The sequence below is a fragment of the Notothenia rossii genome (assembly GCF_949606895.1).
Source record: "Notothenia rossii genome assembly, chromosome: 10".
Taxonomy (NCBI): Eukaryota; Metazoa; Chordata; class Actinopteri; order Perciformes; family Nototheniidae; genus Notothenia; species Notothenia rossii.
This window is the reverse complement of record NC_136908.1, coordinates 36,462,291-36,478,433: the sequence shown is the minus strand read 5'-3', so window position 1 is coordinate 36,478,433 and position 16,143 is coordinate 36,462,291. Positions and strand designations below refer to the sequence as shown.

At 41.8% G+C, this 16,143-nt stretch overlaps 1 protein-coding gene across 5 annotated transcripts; it reads left to right on the top strand.

Annotated features, from left to right (window-relative positions):
• Positions 1–801: 801 nt before the first annotated feature.
• Positions 802–15,712, top strand: LOC307022146 (uncharacterized protein). 5 transcript variants are annotated; one of them, XM_079654762.1, is made up of 6 exons: positions 802–837; positions 1,564–1,921; positions 2,876–3,047; positions 8,651–9,247; positions 9,336–9,400; positions 15,429–15,712. In XM_079654762.1, the coding sequence occupies exons 3-6, from the start codon at positions 2,876–2,878 to the stop codon at positions 15,525–15,527; spliced, it is 933 nt and encodes a 310-aa protein (XP_079510888.1). In that variant the 5' UTR covers positions 802–837; positions 1,564–1,921; the 3' UTR covers positions 15,528–15,712. The 5 variants fall into 5 exon arrangements, with proteins under 5 accessions (XP_079510888.1, XP_079510885.1, XP_079510884.1 ...); XM_079654759.1 differs by having other exon boundaries at positions 1,564–2,097; positions 8,651–9,223; XM_079654758.1 differs by having other exon boundaries at positions 1,564–2,097.
• The last annotated feature ends 431 nt before the right edge of the window (positions 15,713–16,143 follow it).

Here is a 16,143-nt window from a genome sequence, read left to right as displayed (position 1 = left end):
GAGGGAGGGAGGGAGGGAGGGAGGGAGGGTAGAAAGAGCAGCGGAACTTCACAGTCTAATCTCCCGACCTGATATATATATATATATATTTTTTTCAATCAATATATGTTTGGAAAGTGTGCGCAAACAGCAGTAGATACATATTAATTTATTAAAAAAAAAAAAAAAAATCACCCCATAAAAAGGGTACTTTCTCTGGAGGAAGAAAAAGGGCAGGGGCTCAAGCCAACCTGATCTCACCAGAATGCGTGACTCCTCCACGACTCCTTAACACCGCATTGCGTGGTGGAGTCACGGAATCTTTTATATTTGCGTGTCGGCACCACGCAACAACCCCAATGTAAAGTGAATGAGGCTCGTTTGTCGTGGTGCACACACGCATTTCTACAACGTCCTGCAGTGAGCTTTTTATTCTATAAAACATTTTAAAAATCTACTATATATTTTGTAGTAACTCACGGGAGGCTTCTTTTATTTTATTTGTATTCATAATCATTTTTATTTTTCGTCAGAATGTATTATGGTGCATTATTTACCAATGTTTGTTCTCAAAAAACGGTGCATTTTTATTAAATTAGTTATTTTTTAAGGAAGGCCAGAGCTTCAGCTGTGTCAACTAGATTGTTCCCTTTAGTTTACGTTACTTAAAAGACAATTACATTCATATTTGATCATTAATAGTAATAATAATCATTTTTTTTATAACAACGATAAACAAGAAGAAGATGCCGTCGTTACCACGGCAACGTTATGTCGGGCTTGACGGCAGTGACGTAGCCACGTGACGTTGCCCACGATCACGTCACTTTCATTCATTTCATCTCACAACGGACTACAGTAAGTATCTAAAATCAAGGGGAGTTTATTTCTTTAAAACACGAAATGATATTACTTTTATTTATTCCACTGTAGCACAGTCTCTATAGCGTTTCATTCCTGGATATTATGTTGAGTTTTGTAGTGTGTTTAGCTTTTACAATAGGCTACGCGCAAGCTAGCGGCCACGTTCAGCTAGCCTCCGGCTTTCCAGTCAAAGTTTGTAACTGGATAGCATTTATAGTTTATACAGCTAAATGACATTAGCTGTCCCCGGCACAGTTGGATAGTGGAGGTGCCTGCTAGAAAAATATGTTTAAATGCTTGTATTTGACCATGTGTTGTAAAGAAAGCATTCAACACAGAGTTGTAATAGTGGAATCGGCGATGGAGTGGAACAAAAATGTGGACCTGGAGTTTTTCCAGAGGATTTGACTGGCCAGTGGGGACATTGGGATTGTTACATTGTACAATTAAAATATATAGTAGAAGATATAAGATATATAAATTATACTAAATTATTATTGCATAATAAAGTAATGCACAAATTAATTATTATTGCACTCTCTTCATTTTGTGTATTGTTTGTATATTGTGTCTGTATTGTTTGTATGCCATGTCCCTCATAATATAAAAATATGGACAGTATAAATTATACTAAATTATTATTGCATAATAGAGTAATGCACAAATGTTACTGTTATTCTAAATAATCCTAATCATGTTTTTATTTTTCCTGTTTTACAGCTTCTTTACAACTCTATATCACCAACACACACACACACACACACACACACACACACACACACACACACACACACACACACACACACACACACACACACACACACACACACACACACACACACACACACACACACACACACACACACACACACACACACACACACACATAAAACCAACGGCACTTTTAAGAGCCACTCTCTCTCTCACTGTCTCTCTTTCTATCACTCTCTCACTTTCTCTTTCAATCACTCTCTCACCTTCTCTTTTTCAATCACTCTCTCTCACTTTCTCTTTTAATCACTCACTCTCTCACTCCTAAAAATGGCTGGAGGGTCCCAAAAAAAGACCTGCCCAAGCTGTAGGGAAAGTATTTACTGTGGTAATAAAATCTGCCCAGTATGTAACCATACACAGCCCAAATATTTGAGACTGAAAAAGAAAATAGAAAAATTCCAAAGCCAGCAGCAGCAGTGGTTGTCATCAATGACAAAAAACCGAATGAAGTTCCACGTTATTGATGACGCCGCCATTCTGGTATGTAGTTTACAGAATTATCTCATTCACCAAAAGTGTGAAAAGTAGTTTTATTACTTTGTCAGAGGATTATAAATTAACTGGTATTGCTTCACATCCACAGTATTAATTGTATCATTAAAGGTAGGGTATGTAAGTTTGAGAAACCAGCTCGAGTGCGCTAGGATTTGAAAATACACAGCCGTAAAAAACCTGACACTTCCTTACAGAGCTCCTCCTCCAACACACACGAACGCGCACATGACCAATGAGGGCACGAGATAAGTTTGTGCACAGATGGAAGGCTGAGAGGCACGTAGTCCGTCCAGTTATACAGCCGGGCCGGCTAAAATAATTAGTCGTGCTCTTTACAGTATTACGGCTTCCACAGATGAATTTTTTTATGGATTTTTTGTCAAAACACTTCGGATATTCATAGCTATCGGGATGTTAAGAGCATTCCATGGAATATAACAAAAAGTGTATCTCGAGCCGGTTTCTCAAACTTACATACCCTGCCTTTAATGAGAATATAATTCATGATTAATGATTTTCAAACAGAATTAACTATTATGTGTTGGAAGTTTAGGAAATGTCTCATAAGTTAAAAAAAACAAATGTATTCAACAAAACATTATGAACAAATCATTGTTTTAATTATGATGCCAGGATATTAGTGTAGATGATTTATTTTGATGCTACTTCAGGGCAAGCTTGCAGATAAATTCAACAAATGTAAACAACAGTTTTGTGTATTTATCTAATTGATCTCTCTACCTCTCAACAATTACTTTCCCAGATGGAAAAGTTGCATGCCCTTGGCTTGAAGCCCCTGCTGCTGTTGGCGTATCCCCCTAGCAAGAGGGTGGCATCTAAAACAAAGGTGTTGATGCCCACGCATGCCCAGCTGACCACATACGCCAAGACATGCCTCGAAAATGTGGAGGTCATCTACAATCTGATTGTTGCAGGTGAGATTGCATTGATTTAATAACCATCTGCACGAGTCACTCATGCATATATTGACTATCTGTTATACAATGTGTGGTGTTGATTTGTCCTGTTTATTTCAAAGCAACAAAGAGAGTCATTTTAAAGAGCTGGGGTCTCATTTATAACTGTTATGTATGCACAAAACAGGGCTTGAAAGAGGTGTATTCCACTTCCCATGCAAAGTTGTAATCTATATATTTTTTTTAATTGACAGAAGATTATGGTGACAGGGGAAATTGTCAATGCATATTGTGAGGTGGTGAATTGAAGCCAGATTGTATAAATACATGTTATAAGCATCATTATACATATAACCTCTCACATATTTAATTTCAGTTAATATCACACGTTTCTTAAAGATCCTACATTCAAACCATCAGTGTTATTTTTGCATATGCTTGTGAGCCATAACTAATTCCATAAGCATCTTTCAATGGTAAAAGAAGTAAGCCAACTCAAATCTCAAATCAAATTCCACTTAGTATTTCATCAGCACTGTCTCGCCATCACATTCCCCACCATCGGAGCGCAGAGGAGATGGTTGAAACAGTATAGTACTGACACTCGTGGTCAGTTGTGGAGCGCACCACAGCTGATGAAAAAAATCCAAGATAAAATGAAATAGCAGTAAACAATAGCAGAACAGATGCAAGTACCAGACTGTGTCTCCAATGCGTTGTGTGGTGCACAAAGAGCGCACTGAAGACACTCCGGCCCCCACACACGTCTTCTCAAGTGACCTAACCCAGCACATCTTTCCCACCTACACATATGGATAGCAAAGTCTATAAATAAAGACAGTGACAGCTCTCGCACAATCTCACATATGAGTCCTAATTATATTGCAGGCCAAAACTTAAATAAATACATTTTGTTCACTTATCAAACTTCCATTTTCCAATGATAACCCAGTGTGGGGGATACCATTGACTTTTGCAAATATTGAAGCGATCAGTTTGATTGCTGTAAACATTTATAAATATTTATAAACATACTCAATCAATTTGACTTTTTTTACAGTTTAGGTCAGGGGTCTCCAACACGTCGATCGCGAGCTACCGGTAGCTCGCAAGCTCTCAATAAGTAGCTCGCCAAGCAAATCCAACATATAAAAAATACACACAACAAAAAAAGAAATGTAATTAAAAGAATCTACCCTATGCATAAACGAAACCTCAATCATAGCGAGTTCTATCTACTTACTACAACTTTATATCTATCTAACACCCCTCCTCCCCCCACCCCCACCCCCACAATGAATATCGACCAATCACGTTCTTGCTTGATTTGCGGGACCAGCGTTGCAGTCGGGAAGAAAAGCAATGTGGAGCAGCAGCTCACCGCTTCATAAGGAGTTTAACCGTGATTTTCCTTCTGGCAGAATCGACACAACACATCAGCCCCATTGAACACAGCCTAGTCATGCCAGCCTATACAGCACATGAGGGGCAGAGTTTTACTCTGTGTGTGTTGCAACTTGCATATATATTTATTGCACTTGACGCACACACACGCATGGCGTAATTTCCACTGGGGACAGGGGGGACATGTCCCCCCCACTCTTCAAAATCCCGTTTGTGTCCCCCCACTTTACAAATATGTTTATTCTTTTTTTTACCGCAAGCCGTCATCGCCCAAAGGGGCACACAGCCTCTGTGATTGAGCGAGACAGAGGGAGAGAGAGAGCTAGAGAGAGCACACATTTATCTATTTAATATAGATGTACAAAATAAAAAAAGTTTAAAATTATGTGATTAGTAAAATATGCATAAAGAAATAAAGAATGCTAACTTAAATAAGATAAAAATAAACAAGTTTAAATGATTTGTTATTGGTTGTGATCATATTCTTTACATGTTACTTGTTAGATGTTTTTATCCAAAGCGACTTACATACTCAATACTGTGGACAATCCCCACAGGAGCAATTTGGGGTGAAGTGTCTGGCCCTGGGACACAACCACATGCTGACTGCAGCGGGGTTTGAACCTGTGCTCCCCTGATCCGAACACCAACGCACTACTCCACTGCGCCACGCGCCACACGCCTCCCTGTGTGTTCTAAAGATGTTTGGATTATTGAAAAGTATACAGCTCCCTTTCATATGAGTGTTGAGAGCTGTATCCATAAATTCATGTTGTGCTCAAAGATTGATGCATTTAACTTCAACTTTAAAAAACAAAAATCTTCCCAGGGGTGCATGCCCCCAAATAAAGCAGGTTAAAATAATTAAATTGCATACATTTTCTTTTAGTAAACACTGAAAACGGGTCCCACAGACCCAAACAGCACACAAAGGTTAAAGGTAAGCATATAATAATGTTAAAATGTGCTAAATATATACACTGCAAAAAACAAAAAAAGAGGAGTAAAAGTAGCTCACGACTTGTTTTATTTTTTGAAAGTAGCTCTCATCCTAAAAAAGGTTGGAGACCCCTGGTTTAGGTAGATTAGGGTTGCCTTTTTTTGCATGTTTTGCACATTGGCATAATTTCATATTTTACAGTGCATGACATTAAGGATTTTGGGAGATGGCCCTGTGGGCCATCTAAGCTAATTTACAGATGGCCCTGAGCCCAATAGAGAGGGCCCTGAAAAATTTGCGCGGACGAAATGGCACGAAGGGTTTGGGGGGCCTCCCCCTAGAACATTTAGATTTTTCCAGGTCTTACTGTAGATGCTGTCTGGTACATTCTCTAGACTGAATTATAAGATGAACCACCACAATATTATATTGTACAATTTCGATTTTATTCTTCATTTCACTTGTTTGTTTGCTCTTGTTTGCTCGCTTGCATGCCCTGCATAGCTATAAGAAATACTTAAGTTGTTGGTCAAGACACTTTCCATCTGATGAAGGCAAATGCCTTCCCAAAAGTAAAAAAGTAGAAAACATTACATTCAGTTGTAACTGCCAAAACAACCATTATTTACACTATTATGGCCCCTGTTAAAAATGTTTGTAATGTTATCTACTGTAAGTTGGTCGAATGAATGCTTCCTCATCCGGAAGCTGACCGAGCAGACCCGAGCAGCAGTCGAGAGGAGCCGAGCGCATCCGCGAAGCACACAAAAAGGCGACGTCAGAGTTCCCGTTAGCCGGCAAATCTAAATCTCTTTGGTCAAAATAATTTCCATTTAGCGCAATACCGCTTCAGTTGCGCCACTTATGTGACAGACAAGAAGAGTATGTGACAGACAAGAATAGTCAATTCTAATGTCTAACACTTAATGTGGAGAAAGAGATGTCCTGTATGGGTTGATTGTGCGTTGATCTGTTGGTAATGCCTCGGGGTTCCGGTGGGCATGTAAACAAATGCATAATGCTGCGCTATACTTTGTGTTCACCCAGTTGCATATGATAGCGACACTTATTGTTTAGGTGTCTTTTAAAAAGCAGGTAGTCATATCATTAGCTAGAACTAGCTAGATCTGATCAATATGGACATAAACGCGAGTGAAGTCTAATCTGACGGGAGAGAGAGATCAGCTGCTGCTGACGAGTCTAGACGCAGCGCTGCGTGATCACATGCAGCGGTGAGCGGACAAAACACACACTTCAGGTTAGAATATCACACGTAGCTATTTTAATTACCTCTCAAACTACCGTAACTAGTTATAGATATGTTTAGTTTTACTGTCGGGTGACTCATTACTGGATCCGCGAGCTGCATGATACTGGCATAATAAGATTGCCCGATCGGGCCACCAGCAGGTGAGGCTTCATTGCCCGAGCTAAATACTAGATGGCCCCGGGCCATCGGGCAGTCCTTAATGTCGAGCCCTGCAATGATAACCCAGTGTGGGGGATACCATTGACTTTTGCAAATATTGAAGCGATCAGTTTGATTGCTGTAAACATTTATAAATATTTATAAACATACTCAATCAATTTGACTTTTTTTACAGTTTAGGTAGATTAGGGTTGCCTTTTTTTGCATGTTTTGCACATTGGCCTAATTTCATATTTTATAATGTATGTGTGTGTATTCCATGTTCCTGTTTTCAAACATTCAATATTCAAAGGTGTTATTGTCATATGCACAGCTACAGCGTAGTTGTTGCCAATGACAATCTTAACTCCCAGGCTCCTCCAACAATGCAGCATACAAACAGTACAAGAAGAAATAAAATAGTGCAAGAAGAAACTAGTCCAACAACGTACGTACAAAACTAACATGCAGGAATAAGTCAAATATATACTGTACATCTAAAATAGAATAAGATGAAACAGAAAGTAAAATGAAATACTAATATGGGGAGTAGGGATGTGCATCTCCATCACTGAGGCACATGCGATGCGCATCTCGATACGTTGCCAACGATACGATACATTAACGATACATTTGAAACACCAAGCGATGCGATACGATTCACCCCTGTTGCGATACAGTTCGATACGATTTGATTCAACATTATGCGATTCGGGGCGATACGATGCGATTCAACACGATGCAAAAATAATGATACTTCAATATGGTACGACAGAGGATTTTTGTTTTATTCCTTATATTAAGCAAATCATACATTAACAAAAAAGTGCTTTACATATTTGGTTCTCTCTACTAGCACTGCAGATCCCTTCATGCTGTTTCTTTTTTACCTTTTTGACCTTAAAAAACTCTCCAGAGTACAATTGTATAACACCTCACAGTTAAACAATGTAAGGATGCATTGCTCATGATTAACAATGTGCAAATAACAGCTACCATAGAGCAATGCCCATACAGTTGCCAGCCTGATGTGCTTAACACTCATAGGCTAACTCACCAGTGAGCAGAAAGCAGTGGTTTCTATATGAACAATAAAGAATACAAATAACCCTTCACAAACAGCTCTATCATAACTGCTTACAGTAAGGAAGACATTTAAACTATTATTGGCAGTCACAGGCTGCTGTAAACTAAACACCACTCTCTCTGACAGAACACCTCACTGAGTGATTTAACTCATATGTCTAACTTTCAGGTTTCTCTTTTCAGCCGCAGCCATGTCGCCTCTTTATGTGCGTCGCTAAATTCCTCGTACTACTAAAGCGGCACGGCATCGTTTACAATTTGCGAACGATTTTTCAAGTTGACCGTCTTTCTTGAAAAATCCGAAGCGTTGCGAAACGTTTGATTTGTTGGTATTTTTCGGTACGCTGTGTTTCTCTTTCTCTTCGACTTCCATGCGTGTTGATAACTCAGACACTCGGCCTCCATAGTGCGAAGCAAAGATCAAAGATCGTCTCTGCTGAGTGCTGACAGGATGAGGGGATATTATATGGATGAATCGTTTTTTTACCGATGCAAAGACGCTACAATCGATGCATCGCGAGTTCAACCCAAACCGTAGCCGATGTGCACTCTTTCAACCGGTGCACTCGTATCTTGAACGTTTATGCCGGTGCACCGATGCGAATTGGTGAATCTTAACATCCCTAATGGGGAGGCATGAATGAAATGGTTGTATAAACAGATGTGAATATGTATAAATATATATGAACAGATAACTAACCAATGCAACATTTTGGTATTATACATAATAAATAAATAAATATGTTGGCTTTTAAACAGATTTGTACTGCAAACCCTTTGTAGGTTGGACAACACTCAACCCAGATCAAGAAGAGACCCCTGACACACCACCCCAAGAACCACCCAACCCAACCGATAGCTATATCTTACATTTGGTGCCATGTGATCAGCAACCAGGGGAAACAGTAGACCCACCACCACACCAGGCTCCCATCACCCACCCACCACCACACCAGGCTCCCATCACCCACCCACCATCACACCAGGCTCCCATCACCCACCCACCACCACACCAGGCTCCCATCACCCACCCACCATCACACCAGGCTCCCATCACCCACCCACCACCACACCAGGCTCCCATCACCCACCCACCATCACACCAGGCTCCCATCACCCACCCACCACCACACCAGGCTCCCATCACCCACCCACCACCACACCAGGCTCCCATCACCCACCCACCATCACACCAGGCTCCCATCACCCACCCACCACCACACCAGGCTCCCATCACCCACCCACCATCACACCAGGCGCCCATTTCCCACCCACCATCACACCCGGCTCCCATCACCCACCCACCATCACACCAGGCTCCCATCACCCACCCACCACCACCACACCAGGCTAAATGTGCTTATGTCACACAGTGGAAATGTTTGTGCATTCTGAGTTGAGCCCTATACAAAACGTACTTTACCTGTTCTGCACATTTGTGCAAATAATGTATTCCATACAATTACAGATTGCTCTCACAACCAACTCGAGGTGTTCCCTGTCCGCGAAATACTAAGGCCAAGGAACCGAAAGGTAGGATAATGATTACCTGGATGACAGTGTTTGCTGTTGGATAGCTTTTCTGAATGTGTATAGCAATTACTTTATCTTACCTTGAAGGAATGCTGTTGTCCAATTCACAATATTAAGCTATTTGTGTAAACATCCTGTAAATCCCTCTAGTCGGTCAGATGTCTTTTTTCATGACTATTTTTTTAAATATATGCAAACTATTTGAACAATACATATATTATAAGTACTTGTGAAAGTACAACGTTCAAATAACATACAGATGTACAATGTCTTTGTCTGCCTGCCACAGAGGGGGACGGAGCACCTTTACCAGTGGGAGCCCTGCACTGTTAATTTGCTTTTGTACAATTAAATCTATGTGTGCTGTTAACATTTGTGGTAATTGTTGGCACGCCATTATCTTAGGTGGCATTTTTTAAAGAAAAATGCAAAAAGTTCTGCTGTCTGTAGCACCAGCTATACAGCTATATAAAACAGTGACAATCAAGTGGTGAAACCGTAAACTACAAGAAAGGGTAATATATCAGTACCCTATTATTGGGCAGATCAAATTGTAATGTAACAAACGCATCTATCAAATGCTATTTGATTCCTTATCTTGGAATACAATGTGCCTGTTGGAGTAGTTATTATTCACTTGAAATGTTCTGCTGTAAGGCTCTAGGGATGCAATGATTTTACATGTTGATGTTATGATAATAGTCTGAGGAAACATCACCTTTGTCAGGGTTTTACAATTATTACACTAAGGATGGATGAATGTGTTCTTATAATTCGAGGTTTTATAGGATTTTTCCACAACATTTTGGCATTTTCAGCTGCTGTGCCTATTTACCTTTATTAACCCGATTAACCAGTTTTCCATATTAGTCAATGAGCAACAGTTGCTGTAAGGAACCTTAACGTACCATAATGTAGTTGTTTAGAGAGTGAGAACAAAAACACTCAGTGTAGCTGAACTGTTAAAAGTGACATTGGTTAAAGGTGGGGTAGGTAAGTTTGAGAAACCGGCTTGAGATACACTTTTTTTATATTCCATGGAATGCTCTTAACATCCCGATAGCAATTAATATCTTAAGTGCTTTGACAAAAAATCCATACAAAAATATCATCTGTGGAAGCTGTAGTACTGTAAAAAGCACGACCAATCATCTGAGCCGGCCCAGCTAAAATAACTGGATGGCCTACCTGCCTGTCAGCCTTCCATCTGTGCACAAACTTATCTCGTGCCCTCATTGGTCATGTGCGTGTTCGTGTGTTGGTCGAGGGGCTCTGTAAGGAAGTGGCAGATTTTTTCCTGCTGTGTGTTTTCGAATCCGAGCGCACTCGAGCCGGTTTCTCAAACTAACATACCCTACCTTTAATCGCTGCATCCATACAGTGGAATACCAAATACTTCATACAACACTGCACTTGTCTTCAAACGTTTATAAAACAGTTTAAAAATGTTACAGTAGCCTAATGAAAATCGATTGAATGTGTAATGAAGCTCAGCGCAAGTTCAGGCAGGAAGACCTATCACTTCGTATTGCGCGTCATGGCAATACTCGCTCCCTTCACTAAAGGATAGGGAGCGCCACTCCCCACTCCTCAGCTAACCTATCACTTCCCTCCATTCACAAGCCTAATCATCGCACCTGTTAATCCCTCTATATATGCTCTCCCCTTTTCCATCAGCTGTCTTCCAGGTGTCAACGCGCAAGCAGCAGCAGGGCTTCGTCCCAGCTCCGGGTATTAATTCATCAGCTCCGCAGTCTTGCGGATTAAGCTACAGGGGGCGTTCCCCAGTTGGCTAGCGGTTCTAGCCGGCCACCCCGCAAACCCGGATGCGGAAGAAAAAGACAAGGATACTGAGCTCCACGGAAGTTCCTCCGGCTTAATGGAAATGGGCTACTTCAGGCAAACAATTGACACACGCCTTCAGTCTCTCGAGAGGGCATCACTGGCATCAGGGCCGCTCAAATGCGGCGCTTCCGGCCTTCACGCGGAACGGGCCCTCATCGCTTGCGAAGCTTCACCCACTTCCGGCTTCAACCACAACCCCTCTTGCAGGCAGGCAGGGCTCAAGCTACATCTCATCGAAGCTACTTCTCCTCCCGGCTCAGTAGCAGTACTGGTCTCTAAGTGCGTCTTAGGTGGCAAGCAGGTAGTGATGGCGAGATGAAGCCTTATGAAGCTTTGAAGCTTTCCAGCAATTGGTTCGCAAAGGGTTCATGTCATGAGGCTTCATCATGGGCTTCATTTGAACATAAACCCCTGTTGGTCAAAGCGTGTAAAACAGGCAAATTGGAAATCTCAACAGTTGCGCTCTATCTCATACCGAGTTCCCAATGAGTAAAGCCTTAGAATAACTCTAAACAACGGACATAAAATCCTATTTTCATGTTAACAATATTGTTTTCATTCCAGTTGAACGATTGTGATTGAAAAGCCTATAGGAGGCTGGTAAACATTGCAAAGAGGGATTCATATTCCTTAATATTATTCATAAACTTAACCACGTTGTAGCCTGAGAAGGCTAAACCAAATCAGGAATACATTTATTAACTGCATTATCTCATTTAGTTGTAGCTTCTATAAGCAAACCCTGCGGTCGTGGGTCGGCTGCTTTCCAGCGAGCCACAGCCCACACGCTGAATCTACCCAAAAAAACCACTGGATATATCTAATCTGCATTTATTCATTTATTTATTCATGTTTTATTCCTACATTTATTTATGCTTGTATCTATTTATACTTATGACATTTTCCGACCTCTATATAAGTGAGGGTCTGAGCTCTTTTAATTCCATCGTGTCACCAGCGGACCCGGGTACAGGAGGGGCAATATGGTTCTTGTTATACATCCATGGGTATTATGAGCGTTGTGGCTCAACGGTTCAAATGAATCGCTTCCCGAAGCAGTCACGTGGTATCGACAGGCAGCGAGGTTCGCTTGTCATCGATGACGTCACTGGCCCAAAATGATACAAGCCTCGATACATGCTTCACAAAAAGATTGGGGATTACTCGACACACGCTCCGAAGCCTCGGCGCAATACGTAACATCACTACTAGCAGGTTCAGCGCACAGCAGGCTCGCCTCCTTTCCCTGCGCCTCACCGCTAAAACAGGTAAGAAAAGAGAAGAAAGAAAAGAGAGAAAGGAAAGAAGGAGAAAAGAAGAAGAAAGAGAAAAGCAAAAGAAGAGAAGAACGAAGAAGAAGAGAGAGAAAAAGAAGAAGAAAAAGGAGAGAGGAAAAAAGAGAGAATATCGTTGCTTTAGTTTAGGGTTAAGGTGAGTTCCAGGCAGTGTCGGGTGTAACGCGTTACAGCATGGAGTTATGCAGTTCGGGTAACTACTACCCGTCACAATGCTCAGTAAGTACCGCAGTTTCAAGCTTCACACAGCCACGGATGCTGCCCATCCGTGGTTTTTGGGGGTTTCTTTCAGGGAGAAAGAGATGTTCATGTAAGATGATAGAAGACAGTCTAATCACCCAACCAGCACATCAGCATCTACGTCTCACCGTGGCGTAATTAAACTGCTAATTAAGCTAGTCCTATACCAGGGCTCGATAGTAACGGTTGCCATTGGCAACCATTTGGAATGTCAACCACTTCTTGGACTTTGGTTGCCATCAGTGGCAACCAGTTTTTAACATAAGAAATAAGGACAGCAAACGTGCGCCCCAAAATAGATAAATGTTCATATCGTTTTTAAGAGTGATATTTAATTGTTGTGACCAGTCGGAACCTGATACTTAAATTGCACGTGCATTGGCGTGATTACAGAGCCAGAAGCGATGCACGTTTACTCGCGTGCGCGGTGCGCCGTGTGTTTGTTTTACAACAAAATGGCGAAGCAAAAATAAGTTGCTTGACTGTGATAAAAGTTCAGCCAACACCTCAACTTCTCCAATGAATGTTCAAAGTGATTCAACTGATGGAGCGTAAGGTAAAACCCGAACGAAAAACAAAGAGGAATGTTTTATATTCACTTCCGGTAAAAGTTCCTTCAAAATAAGAGTCCCGATCTTATTACTACAAAATAAAAGTGCAAAACGAAACTTTACCATAGGAAATGGTTGCATTAAATTATAATCACTCTATAAAAAGGTAACACATTTTAAATATAGTTAGACATATTAAAGGTAATTTACAGCATCAATAATTAATATCAAATGTTTAACTATGAATGGTTTCATTTATTTAACATTATAAATGTATTAGTCTGGCCAATCCAAGACTTCATGCTGAAGGGCCAATGGGTATATGGTGGGGGTCAGCACAAAGGTCAAGAAAACCCACATTTGAAAGGGAGACAACGGATGATCAAGAAACTGGTGACTTGCTCAATTTATTTGTGAGGGATCTATGAAGACAGGACAACAGCAGCACTACTGGTATTTTGTATACCAGCAATTGAGGGTGGACAAGTTTACTACCACTTAGGTTCAAATAAGTGCGTTAATTACTTATTGTAAAGCATTTGAACATTCTCGTGTCACATGTTCATTATTAAGTGGATGTATAACTGTATAGCATCTTAATTATTCAAAATATAAGGTATCAAAAAGGGCAACCGTATTTTCAGTTGGCAACCAAAAGCGGATGCCTGGTTGCCAGCCTGGCAACCACTTTTAAAAGTTAGCGTTGAGCCCTGCCTATATCATGGGTCATGTCTCAGCATTTACCTAAGCAAATATTATTTCATGCTGCTCATATTGCACTCATATATTTGGTTTCATGCTCACATGGCTTATGTTAAGCAGGGTATGATATTCATGCATCATTGTACTCAAGCTAACAGCCGCATTACATTGTCTACATCTCCCTCTTCGCCGGGCATCGGCTCGTGCCGGCTATCCAAGATCTCTCCAGTTTACCTCTGGTAAACATGCATATAACTGGTGGTGGTGTCTTAAGAGCATTTCAGGGCTCGTTCAGGATAGGTGCAGCAAACCTGCCGCAATCAAGGTAATTGTTCCTCTTCCCTACAACAACCGCTTCTCATCCTACATTCGTCCGAACGCCAGTGCCGTGCTGGCTATCCAAAGGTCTCTCCAACCTTCAAATTGGTACGTATGCATATAACTGGTGGTGGTTCTTAGCATGTCAGCACGTATATTCGCCCCGCGGCTCATGTTTATCCTTGCATGTCTAACCCTGTACGTCCAGGTTGTAACCTTCGGGTCTGTATAAAATGTGTCCCTGCGAAGTCAGGTTGCCCCGTACGTCCGGGATGCCCTGTACGTCCAGGATGCCCCGTTCGTCCGGGATGCCCCGTACGTCCGGGAAGCCCTGTATGTCCAGGATGCCCCGTACGTCCGGGATGCCCCGTACGTCCGGGATGCCCCGTATGTCCGGGAAGCCCCGTATGTCCGGGAAGCCCCGTATGTCCGGGATGCCCCGTATGTCCGGGAAGCCCCGTATGTCCGGGAAGCCCTGTATGTCCAGGATGCCCCGTACGTCCGGGATGCCCCGTATGTCCGGGAAGCCCCGTATGTCCGGGACGCCCCGTATGTCCGGGATGCCCTGTACGTCCAGGAAGCCCTGTACGTCCAGGGAGGATGCCTAAATCCCCACATGTATTAACCTCTCTTTTCATCCATAGATTTCCACTGCATCCCACAAGGTAAGATTTCATCACGTTCAGTACTTCATACCTTCACTTCTTTTGGAGGTTCATCGGAAACGGTTCTTCCCTTCCCGAATGACATCCTACAAAACCTGGGCCTAATCGCCAAACACCATTTCATTCACTTGTTATAAACTGTCATCATTATGTTTCATTTATATAATGTGACCCGATAATAAACATGTATTCCATACATCACGTCTCTCCTGATTGAAATGAAGCTCAGCGCAAGTTCAGGCAGGAAGACCTATCACTTCGTATTGCGCGTCATGGCAATACTCGCTCCCTTCACTAAAGGATAGGGAGCGCCACTCCCCACTCCTCAGCTAACCTATCACTTCCCTCCATTCACAAGCCTAATCATCGCACCTGTTAATCCCTCTATATATGCTCTCCCCTTTTCCATCAGCTGTCTTCCAGGTGTCAACGCGCAACCCTCCTCCAACCCTTCGCCTCCTGCTTCCAACTCAGGGCCAAGCTCAACCTTCTCCCTTCCAACCGGACCTAACCACTTATCACCACCACCAGTGTCTAGACCCGGGGGGGTTCATCGGAAACGGTTCTTCCCTTCCCGAATGACATCCTACAAAACCTGGGCCTAATCGCCAAACACCATTTCATTCACTTGTTATAAACTGTCATCATTATGTTTCATTTATATAATGTGACCCGATAATAAACATGTATTCCATACATCACGTCTCTCCTGATTGAATTACTGCTCACTAATTCTTCTTCACCCTCCCTTTATTTAATTTTTTTCTCAGTGGTATTTCCTGGCCTCCATCCTGGCAAGCAGCCTGATTCCCACCCCATGCAAATCCCAATGCAATTCAAATAAAAATGATTTGGTGTTTGTATGTAATTAAAGTGCAACAGTTTAACAACTGCAACAGACTTACATTGTTTTTGACTTGAAGGACCCCTGTATGCATTGTTTTATGGCCACTGGCAATTAATTTCACAGGTGAATTGCATATTGATGTAAAATGAAGCTCAGCGCAAGTTCTTTCAGGAAGACTGGGTATATATATATATATATACATTCACTCCGCAGCTGCATATAATCAGCTCATCACAGTCGTTCTCTTTAACATATTACATTTCACCTCATTCTCCAGCAG

Coding starts and splice junctions, on each gene's coding strand:
- LOC307022146 (XM_079654758.1), top strand. CDS start 1,885: ATGGCTGGAGGGTCCCAAAAAAAGACCTGCCCAAGCTGTAGGGAAAGT. Junction 9,248..9,335: donor TTATGTCACACAGTGGAAAT/GTTTGTGCATTC, acceptor ATACAATTACAG/ATTGCTCTCACAACCAACTC. Junction 9,401..15,428: donor TAAGGCCAAGGAACCGAAAG/GTAGGATAATGA, acceptor CTTTTCCATCAG/CTGTCTTCCAGGTGTCAACG.